This window comes from Phocoena sinus, chromosome 3, assembly GCF_008692025.1.
Source record: "Phocoena sinus isolate mPhoSin1 chromosome 3, mPhoSin1.pri, whole genome shotgun sequence".
Classification (NCBI taxonomy): Eukaryota; Metazoa; Chordata; class Mammalia; order Artiodactyla; family Phocoenidae; genus Phocoena; species Phocoena sinus.
The window spans coordinates 95,865,305-95,877,022 of record NC_045765.1 but is presented as its reverse complement, the minus strand read 5'-3'; the positions used below and the strand labels follow the sequence as shown (position 1 = coordinate 95,877,022).

The window sequence follows — 11,718 nt, the reverse complement described above, 5'->3', positions numbered from 1 at the left end:
ACCATTTTTATTTTTTCAAAGCAGAGCAGTTAGAATATGAAAACTAGTTTCCTAATTTTGTCAGATACAATGTCATTAGATAACTCTTAAGCTCTGTTCAGTGATACTTAAGTTCAGATTTGCTCATTCATTCATTTCAGTTGATGGGTCAAACACAGAATGTAAAACCTGGATCTTATTCCTCAACTTATTACAGGAAGTCTGGGGCGATCTGAAATATTCTCCAGCTTCTCCGGTAATGACCTGTAAGGTTTTGCTTTGATTTCACCTTCAGGAAACAGAGGCTCAGAAAGCACAGGCTCAGAAAAGGCTTTTCTAAGATTTTCACTCTCCCCTCTGTTTTGCCTTATGGATTCTTCTTCTTGGAAAATTGTCATTACCTTCTCCAGCACAGCATTAACACAGACTGTCTAATAATAATAAAAATTTTTAAGTAAGGTTTCTTTTTAAGCTACTAAACTTACAGATAAAAATCCAATAAAACATTTAACATAAAGTCATCAATCTGTATATTCTAAGAAAGAAGCACTTTTGGGACTTCCCTGGTGGTCCAGAGGTTAAGACTCTGTGCTCCCAATGCAGGGGGCCCAGGTTCCATCCCTGGTCAAGGAAGTAGATCCCGCATGCTGCAACTAAAGATCCCACGTGCTGCAACGAGGATCCTGCATGCTGCAACTAAAACCTGGCGCACTCAAATAAATAAATAAATATTTTTTAAAACATCTAAGCACTTTCTTCCAGGTACCCCTGGCACATGATAAACATGAGGAGATTGATTCCTTATTATAAATACACCATAATCTAGAAAGAAAATTAAAACATAGTATGCTTTAATAAAGACATGCTTTATATTTTCCCCAATTCATTAGATGTTTTACATCTTTATTCTCTGATTTAATTAAATGAAACTTTTCTGAAACATTTTCTGAGAGATGGAATTTGTCCTCAAACATGTTAATATCTCAAAGTAGGTTTTTTGTTTTTACTTTTTCCCCCCTAGACTTTGCTTATCCCAATTGTATGCAATTGGAAGGGCATAAACATTTTGGTAAGAATTTAGAAAGTTAATGGATCAGTGATTTATAAGCAAACTTGTGATCCATTTTCCCTCAAAAAATGCCATTCAGTACTTAGTGTGTCAAAACAAAGCACACAGAGAAAAATAACTTCAAAAATTGAGAATCACTAAGAGCTGTATCTGTTAAACCTATAAGTTTACTGATGAAGATGATGATGCCAAGTATTTAAGGCAAGCAACAAGAATAATAAAATGTATAAAATATGAAAACACCTAAACTAGCTTATTTTACCAAAGAGATGCCTCCCAGGTGACATAATAGGCTATAAATGCTTAAAAGGTTTTTCTGAAGAGGGTAACAGAGAAAGGATTCAGGGCCTTGGCTTGGATAGCCTTTTTTTTCCTGACCTCCTTCCTCCTCTTTTCTTGCCTGTCTCCCACTATAGAATGGGCGGACACCAGATGCTTTCCTTCACTTCCCTGTGTTACTGTGTGGCAATGTGACCCTGTTCTGGCCAACTAAAAAAAATGTCTGCTGTGGAGGAAGATAGGATTTTTGGAAGAGTTCTTCCTCCTTTTGTATAAAAAAGACTCTGTCTTTTGCCTCTACTATCTCCTCCCTCTTGCTTTGGACACTGATATGCATATAAGGCCTGAGCATGAGGCAACAAACCTAAGGACCCAAAACAGCAAACAGGATAGCCAAAGAGAAAGATGGAAGGGCCCTGGGTTCATGATGACATTGTAGATCCACTGTACAAACCCGGGAACTGCCTAACTCCAGACTTCTAATTAAGAGAGATATTTAAATGTCTGTATTGATTAAGGTATTCTCAGGTATTTTTTGTTACTTGTATCTGAGTATACCCAAATCTAGAGCTATAAACCTTGAGGTCCATCACTTCCAGATGCAAACAGCTTTAGCCATTTATCACAAATATGATCATTTTCTATGTATGCCGTGCTGTGAAAAAAGGTTGGGAAGCCCTATCCTATTTGACACATTTCTTCTTCCCTCACTTACAACATTTTATCTGTGCCCATTCTAACCAATTCTGTCCAAGTCTCAGAAAATGAAGGGTCTTGACCAAGGTCAGCATCTCTCTATCTTTGCTTTTAACCTATACTCTACCATTTTGTCTATCAATTATTCCCTGCTTCTTCAACCTCTCATTCTTGACTAGCTCCTCCCCTGCAACCTGTAACATGCTGAAGTATCTTCTATCCTAAAATTTAAAAATTAAAAATCGCTCTGGCTCTGTGTCCCTCTTGACTGCTACACACACTCTTTTCTTCATCACACCAGGGCCGACATTCATGATTTCCATTTTATCATCTCTTCACTCTTCCTGCTTATTTCTGTCTTCCTTATCCCATCACACCGCTGAAATAGTTCTCAAGATGGTTAATTCCAACATCTTTACTACTAGATCTAATGGACACTTTTCAGATCTGCACTTTACTTGACTTTTTCTGCTTGTATGTGACACTTAACCACTCACAACTTCCTAAGTCTCTACTTCCTTGCCAGTGTTTCTCCTGATTCACTTCCTACTTTTCTAATTATTGGTCCTTTGTCTCCTTCATGGATTTCTTCTTAGCTCACCTTAAATGTAAGCTGTTCTTCATATTTCTGTCAACTTTCTACTCTTTTCACTTGGCATGGTTCCACTCACGGGACACTAACTTCCAACATATATGTTATTTGCCTTCAAAACCGTAATTCTAGCCCTGACCTTTCCTACGTCTTGGATGCATATATGACCAATTATCAGAGGTCACCAAAAAATGGTTTCTATTACCTACTTAGAAAGTTTATAGCATGACAAATCATGTAGGATGATCTCAAAAGCCTTTGAAAAATTAGAGAAATTTTGGTTTTTAATCTAGTTTGTTTTAGTTTCACCATAGCTGTTTCATCCCACCCATTTTCTGCAATGTATTTGCATCAATTCTGTATGAGATTCACATTTAAGATACTGAGCATTTCTCAAAAATTCAAAAGACTTGCAACATTTTTTATTCGATAAATTCAGAGTTTTTGAAACTGTAAATATGTTTAAAAAGTTCTTTTACTTTGTTTTTTTTTCAAGGATGTCTTGGCTATTCTTTACCATTTGCATTTCCCTATAAATTTTAGAATAAACTAGTCAATGTACACATATACACCTGCTCAGATTTTAATTGGGACTGCACTGAATCTATGGATTATGGGGAAATTTTAATCTTTATTATTGTGTGTTTCAATATGATCAAAAATATTAACAAATATGTAAAAAACCTCTAACAAAAAAAGCCATAAAATTATTAAGAGAAATTAAAGAAGATCTAAATAAATAGAGGAATACACCATGTTCATAGACTGGAAAAAGAAATTCTACCAGTTATCAAGACTTATTGTAAAGCTCCTGTAAATAATACAGTGTTGAATTGGTGCAAGAAGACAAACAGATCAACTGACTAGAACAGAGAGAATATAAACAGACCTACATATTTAAGGACATTTGATTTATTAAAAAAGAGGTGTTCTGGGGCAATAGGAAAAGGGTTTTTTTCCCCAATAAATTGAGTTGGATCAACTGGATACCAATGGAGGAAAAATTTTACCCTTACCTCATACCAATTCCAGATGTAATCTAAAAGTGAAAGGCAAAATAACAAAGCTCCCAGGATATATCAGAGGGAGTAGTTTCAGGACCTCGGATGTATGTCAAGATTCCCTAATTAAGACATAAAAAGCACTTAACATAAAGATTAATAAATTGGACTACATTAAAATTAAGAACTTCTGTTTTAAAAGACATTGCTGAAAGTGAAAGGCTAGTCACAAAATAAATCTGCCCATATTCAACCAAAAAAGGGCTTGTTCTAGTAATATAGTTAAAAGTACAATTTGATAATAAAACGATGGACAACTCCAAGTAGGAAAATGAGAAGAGACTAACAGAAATTAACAAAAGAGGATATCCAAATGTCCAATTACTGTATAAAAGTATTCAATCTCATTAACAATCAAGAAAATGCAGATTAAAACCACAATGTGATAGTACTACATACCCACAAGAACGGCTATACTGGAAAAGATTGACAATACCAAGTGTCAGTGATGATACAGAGCAACTAGGATTAATAATCTGCCAGGATGAATTGTTAAAACCATTCTGGAAAACTTTGGCAATATCTGCTAGAGATGAACATATGCAAATTCTACAGTCCAGCAATTTCACCAAAACATATGTACAAGAATATTCATAGCAACATTATTCACAATAGACAAAGTTGTAAATAAATATTCAAAAATAGAATGGATAAATAGCTATATATTCAATCAATGGAATACTACACAGCAATGGCAATCAACAAACTACTGTTACAGGCAACAAATCTCACAATGATAATGTTAAGCAAAGCGACAAATACAAAAGAAAATATAGTATATGATTTCATTTATATACAACTCAAAACTGACTATGGTATTAGAAGTCAAAATAGTGGTTGCCTTTACAGAAGAGGTTAGTGGGGCTTCCCTGGTGGTGCAGTGGTTGAAAATCCACCTGCCAATGCAGGGGACATGGGTTTGAGCCCTGGTCCAGGAAGATCCCACATGCCATGGAGCAACTAAGCCCGTGCGCCACAACTACTGAGCCTGCGCTCTAGAGCCCGTGAGCCACAACTACTGAGCCTGTGTGCTGCAACTACTGAAGCCCGCGTGCCTAGAGCCTGTGCACCACAACGAGAAGCCACCACAATGAGAAGCCTGCACACCACAACGAAGAGTAGCCCCTGCTCACTGCAACTAGAGAAAGCCTGCACGCAGCAACAAATACCCAACACAACGAAAAATAAATAAATAAAATTAATTAATTAAAAAAAAAAGAGGTTAGTGATTGTGAGGGGTGCAAGAAAGAGTCTTCTAACATGATGGTATAATGTTTTGTTTCTTGACCTGTGTGATACATAGATTAATAAATTTTCTGATAATTCACCAAGGTGTGCACTTTTCTCTTTGTATGTTGTACATTTAAAAAAAATTAAAGATAAGTATAAATGGCAGTGGATTAAAAGAAAATAACCCTTATAATTTATAATATTCTTTATATTTTTGTCATGCTTTTTAATGAACACTTTTGGAATTCAAAAGACAGAATAGTGAACTTTAACCAACCATGGCACAATGGCTGGAACAAAACAACTGTAGCTAAATGAAAGCAAAACCAAAATGTTTTGAGCAAATAGTAATACGTTTTATAAAAATAAAATAAGTTTAGTTATCTAAGCAACTTAGTTTTTGGTGGATTGACTTGGCTCCTTAGAAATGTAATTTTTTAATGTAAAATTATTCTGTGTAACAAGAGAATTTAAATACCTTGGTTTATACAGTTTATACAGTATATCTTTACATAAAATAAGTATATTTATTTCTAGATTCTAATAATTTTATTAACTTACCAAATAAATGAGTGCTGTGTATGAAGCATACATTATGCTAGTTAAAGCAGTCTTTGCTGAGAAAGAAATGATTTCAAACAAAGATCCATTTCTGACCTGAAAAAACGAAAGAGTTTTCTTATTAAAACAAAAAATTTTCAACATTACAATGTTAAATTTTACAATGTTATTGTAAAATGAGAATTCAAATATTTATGAAGTCATCTACTTTAGATCTGAGTTATCTCACATCCTGAAAATATATTGTTTTTCTCCTTTACAAAAAGATACTTTCTTTTGCTAATTTAAATCTATGACAAATCTATAAAAAACCTTGCATTTCCAAAATCTGAATTACGTTAACTTTCTTACATTTACCAAGTGTGCTCACTAGGGGGTGCCGCTGTGCCTGTTAGAAAAACAGTCTTTGTCCAAATTAATGTAGTCATCCTTTACTAAATTCTTCACCTCTTCAATTAAGCAAACAGCAATCAAAATACCGAGCGTTTCCTGGAGATTAATGACCTGCTTGGAAATGTTAATCATGAGAATGCTGAAGGCCAGGCATTAACCTTAGATGATCATTAAGTTTCAAGAAATACTCTGTGTTCATATTCAGCATATGCTTTTTGAAATGTAGACGTTTACACCAATAGAGAATTTGTCTCTCAGATGTTTCTACCTTCTAGAAGGTGTCCCTGCCTCAACATAACAGTATAATATATTCAGTTTAAGGGACTAGTATAATATATTCAGATTAAGGGACCTATACTCTCTTATAGGCTACCTCTGTTGCCTTGAGCTATAAGGATATGAAATGATGACATTAGGAAAAACACTCCCTTCCCATTCAGCAGTGAAGTGGCAGTTAGCCATGCTCCTCTGCAGTAAGAGCCAAGCCACTCAGAGGCTTCAATAACTCCCCAAAGGTACAGGCTGTATCCTAAAATCATGTAAATGCATAGTAAAAATGCACACAAATTAGAAAGAAGAGTATGTATGTGTTCATTAAAAAGTTATTTATAACACTGAAAAACTGAAACAATGATAGCAGAATGGCTCGGTAAATTATGCTATATTCACCCAATGGTATATTGCAGCCTTTTAAAAGGTGCTTCTGAAGAACATGTGATAATATTTTATTGAACAGACATTTATATGGCACTGTGTACCAGGTCCTGTTCGAAGTGCTTCTTGTTGTACTATACTCAGTTTTTGCTTACTGCTGTCACTACTGATGAAGAACAAAACTGCCCATCACAATTTTCTTCTTCTCTCAAGTGATTTATGGGATGCCGAAGCCAAGAATACTATCTAGCCTAGTAGCTAAGAGATGGTGGGGTAAGGAGGGAGGGGGAAGGGGAGTTTCCCTTTTTATTCCCTACGTTTCAGGCCATACCAACTCCTACACATAGGTATATAGGTGGGGGCAGTTTTAGCCCACTCTTTCCATAAGTCAGTCTGGAAAATTTCCCAGAAGTTCCTGGCTTCTGGAAAGAGTTTCCATGAAATGAAGCAGCTGCTGCTCTTTCCCTCTTGCTGAAAGAATCAAAATGATAGCCTGACATTGAATCCCACTATTGGGCTATAAGGAGACAAACATATAAATAGGGAGCAGAGGTCAGGAAGGAAATCAGATATACTCCAACAGAATGCCTCCTAGTAGAGTAAAAGATTCATGAGTTTGTGAATATATGAATGTTTAAGTGGAAGGTCCATAGTCAATAATTGGTAGGCCATAAACAATAAAAAATAAAAGTGGTGTCCGCATGCAGGGAAAATTACTCTCTGTTTCTGTTTCACTGCATCTTTCTTTTTCAGATTTTTGTCCTTCACCTAAAAGTAATTAAAATTGATGAGTTTCAAAATAAATATGTATCTTATATATGTTATGCTTCTCAGCAATGAACCTGTATGTTGCCTAAGGGTCACTTTTTCACCATTTTAATGCTTTTAATAAATACTTGTTATTCCTGTAATAAATCAGCCCTGTAGAAAATATATTTCCTCCAAAATTTATGTGGCTACTGGCTAAGTAGCCATTTTTCCATTTTATGACTCACTTGCAATACATGTTTTTCATATTATAAACCACACTGTTTCATTTTGGTTTGCTATGAGCAGGAACAGTATATGGTAAAAACTGAGATAAACAGGAGAAATTTGGAAAATGGAAGGCTTTGTCTAGATTGTCTTGGCCTATTTCAAAACTTTTTATCTTAACCTCATAATTACATGAATTTTATTTGCATTTTAAGTTAAAAGTATCTTGATATCAATATTATACCCATATATTTCTTTTTTGAATTTGGAAATAGTAAAATATAAGATACATGGATATTTCAATCTTAAACTAAATTTCTCCCACATTATTTCATGTTCCACTTCTCCCACATAACTCTGACTGCCTTATCTCATAAAAGAAATATTTATATTCATCTTATTTTCACTAATAATGAGATAAGTCACAAAAAAGCAAACTATAAGCTGTTTAGAAAATAGAGACCCACTTACAGATAACCTGCAGGCTGGAGAATTACCAGGTCCAACTTAATTTATGTTGTCCAAAACCATCTTGATGAGAGATATCAAGGGAGTTATGGGGGAAAAAACTCTAACAGTGATTCACAAGTAAGTGTTGGAAGAAGCACTGACTGCTTTTATAGGTTCAGAAAATAGTGTTTCCTATAGGTTTGGGAAAGCTACATGATCATGTCTTTGCTTAGCAACCCACAATACTTGTGAAGACAGGAAATACTGCTAGCAGTCCACAGAAAAGAAAGCTATCTGACTTTATTTATTCCAGTATTAACATCCTGTGGGGCACTGCTGTTGAATGAGCACTTAATCAGGTGGTCCTATAAAAGCTCAAATGTCCCAACCTCTTGGCCAACCTGCAAAAGTATGTCTTCAAGATTCCAAGACTTCTACTTTCTAGGAATTGTCCTTTTTTCCCAGGTTTTGAATTATACCACCCAAGATAGCCTCATGGCAAGCCCATTAAGGAGCTACAGAAGTTCCTGATATTTGTGAGGTTTCCAGTTTAAACCCCAAACTGGAGTCTACCTTGGAGGGTGGGGGGTGAGGAAGAAACTTTACTTAGATAAGCCTCTGACTTTCATCCTGAAAAAGGGAGCACAAGTTCACTGGGATCCACTTATGGCACAGGCACTTTTGAGGCTAAGAGTTTTCTTTACTTTGCCCATCTCTTGCCTATGCCACTCCACAGAGTCTGTACAAAGTAGAAATAGACATCTCTAATGCCACTATAAGGAAGATTCTATCACAGAAAGAGCTCCTGGTCCTGTGGCCCTGCGTTGGGCTGCCAAAGTCAACGACTATGTCTGGGAGCTGATGTGTCTTGGCTGAAGTCAGCATTCAAAGCAATTATCTAGGTCACTGAAGCCTAGGCTGCAAGCTTCGCTCAGCCAGGCAGCTTACAAGGCTAAGCAGATGCAGCATTCTGTAAGTACTGCTGCTGGGGATCTTAAAAATCACCAGGAACTTCTCAGTTTTCCGTTTCTAAGGCCCCCTGTAGAAGAGGCAGCTATACTACTATAATCTCAGCCCAGCAGAATGGGGAAAGGTTTGAGGAGCAAGCTGACTCAGCACCCATATAGCCAGGTGCAAAGAAAGCCTCTTTTAACAAGATGGCCAGTTGGACAGCCCTGACCCCAACTCTCTGTGCTCATGTCACAAGCCACTGGAATCTCTTCAGGTCACTTATATTGGTTGGGTCTTCGGGTAGTTCATATTTGGCACAATATCATTAAATATGCTAAGATGCACAGTACATGCTCTACAGCTGAGCATGCAACCAAAAGGCCTGGAAAGATTGTCAAGAGAGCTCCTGTGACAGCGTCTATACTCTAATTGTCTTGACGAGACCATCACTATATGCTACATCTCAGACCACACCAAAAAGCTGAAACACTACCTAGTTACAGGCAGTAATGACAATGCTTCTCTATTTAGAGTTCTTGAGGGAAGTAATCTGCCTGAGTGGCATTCCAAGCTACATGATAGCCAGCAGAGTTCTGGTAGAACCATTTAAGGTAGAAATGCATCTTTCCATCATTCATCATCCTCAGATCAGTGATGAGACAGAGCACATGAAGAGGATCTTTAAAACTTTGCTTCTGATAGGTTAACTAGGCCGCTTACCTTTCTAAAGTGATGCCCTCCATGCAGCCACAAAGCATGTCCCCTGGCATAGTAATTCCATATTTCGCTCCTTGTATTTCTACACGCCACAAAGTTCCATCTTGACACAGGAAGCCTGACAATTCTTTTTTTTTTTAATTTTTAAATTTTACTTATTTATTTTTGGCTGCGCTGGGTCTTTGTTGCTGTGCGCAGGCTTTCTCTAGTTGCGGTGAGTGGGGGCTACTCTTCTTTGCAGTGCGCAGGCTTCTCATCACGGTAGCTTCTCTCGTTGAAGAGCACGGACTCTAGGCACGCAGGCTTCAGTAATGGTGGCACGCAGGCTCAGTAGTTGTGGCACACGGGCGTAGTTGCTCTGCGGCATGTGGGATCTTCCCGGACCAGGGATTGAACCGGTGTCCCCTGCATTGGCAGGTGGATTCTCAACCACTGCGCCACCAGGGAAGCCCCAGCCTGACAATTCTTGAAGTAATTCATGCTGGAATCTACTCCAGGTAAGCTGAACTCTGTGCTGTGCCACTTACCTCTCAGCACACTCTGGCACCATGGATACATTCCATTCACGGACCAATTCACTGACCTCCACCACACCTCATATCTTTTAATTCTCCAGGTCATTATCTTCACTATTCATACTTCTGTATCTTTCCTCACTGAGACTTTCACATTTGAGCTATTTTGTTTTCTTCCTTGCTACAACTTAGGTTCCTTTCAGTGGCAATCCTGAATCTCCACCTAGCTAATACATATTACCCAAGAAAAGCTTCTTCCTCACTCCTAACCCTCAAGGACCCCAGAAGCTCTGACTTGGGACTGTTTCCACTTATCGCACTTCAGCCATATGGAACTACCTACATTTCCTACATAAGTCGTGCTCTCTCTTGCCTCAGCTTCTTAATATACACTGTTCGCTTCCTTGAATGATTCTCCTACTTCTTCACTGGGCTAATTTCCCTTCCTTCAAGCCTCAGATCCAGTATCATCTTCTAGAAAGCCTACACTGATTACACTTAGGAATTATACGCTCCTTGATGCTTCCATAGTACACTTCGCACACTTTAATCACGCACTCAGTACACTCTACTGACATTGCTTATTTGCCTATCATCCCTAGAGTCCATGGGACATCTATGAATCCCTAGTACCTAAACTCTTGATTTTACATGTCAGGTTTTCAATAAAAATAATGTTTACCAAGTGAATGAAAAAGTAGAATTACACCTCATTTACTTCCAAGAAGAAATTTAACCATCTTATAACTTGTAAAAGATATTAAGAAGTAAAGCTGAAGGACATCTAGTTCCAGTAACGTGGCAGACTGAGCTAGTGGGGAACCTCTCACATAAAAAAATCTAGAAATTCTATATAAAATCAAACTCCAAAAATTTAATACAAGACAGAGTTCACAAAAAGTGGAAGGAAAGAAAGAAGGGAGGGAGGGAGGGACGGGAGAGGAAGGAAGGAAGAAGTCCTCCTATGCCAGGAAAGAAGAGGGAACTAAAAGCCAAGCAGTAAGTGTGTGAGATTATGTCCCAGGAACACTGGGGTTGCTACTGGATCCTGAAATAATGGCTGGGGGCTTGAGTTTTAATAAAGATCCTGGAGATGAGACTTGGATGCACATGAGGTGAGGATCAGGCCTTTGCAGAGCTGCAATCTCAGTGAAAGGGGGAATAGAAAAACTGCACCCACCAGTCCAAAAAGAAGGTGAGGAAGCTGGTCTCCACCAGGGACTGATATCTCCAGAGCACAAGCAAAATCCTCTAGAGGAACAGTTCTACTACCAAGGCCAGAAGGGATTTCTATTTTTTAAAAATCCTTATTTGAGAAAAACTTTAAAACAAAACAAAAACAAAGAAATAATGAGGAGACACAATATAGATCACAATAGTCAGAAAAATTAGCATCCCCCCAAAATCTCAAAGAATAATATTTTAAAAGACCATAAGTAAGTATTTTTAAAATAGATTTTTAAAAAGAAATAAACCTATAAAAGGACACTTTGAAAGAAGTGGAAATTTGGGGGAAAACACCAAATAGAATTTCTAGAGATAATATAATGTTTGAAATTTAAAATACATTTAATAAGTAAAAGAGCATATTAGATA

At 37.2% G+C, this 11,718-nt stretch overlaps 1 protein-coding gene across 1 annotated transcript in view; it reads right to left on the bottom strand.

Moving 5' to 3' along the window:
* The window catches only part of SPATA9 (spermatogenesis associated 9), a 29,585-nt gene continuing 17,867 nt past the window's right edge, over nucleotides 1–11,718 (bottom strand). The window contains 3 exon segments of the mRNA XM_032626289.1: nucleotides 1–197; nucleotides 200–410; nucleotides 5,468–5,563. Coding sequence (XP_032482180.1) covers nucleotides 124–197; nucleotides 200–410; nucleotides 5,468–5,563 — 381 coding nt within the window. The 3' untranslated portion in view covers nucleotides 1–123.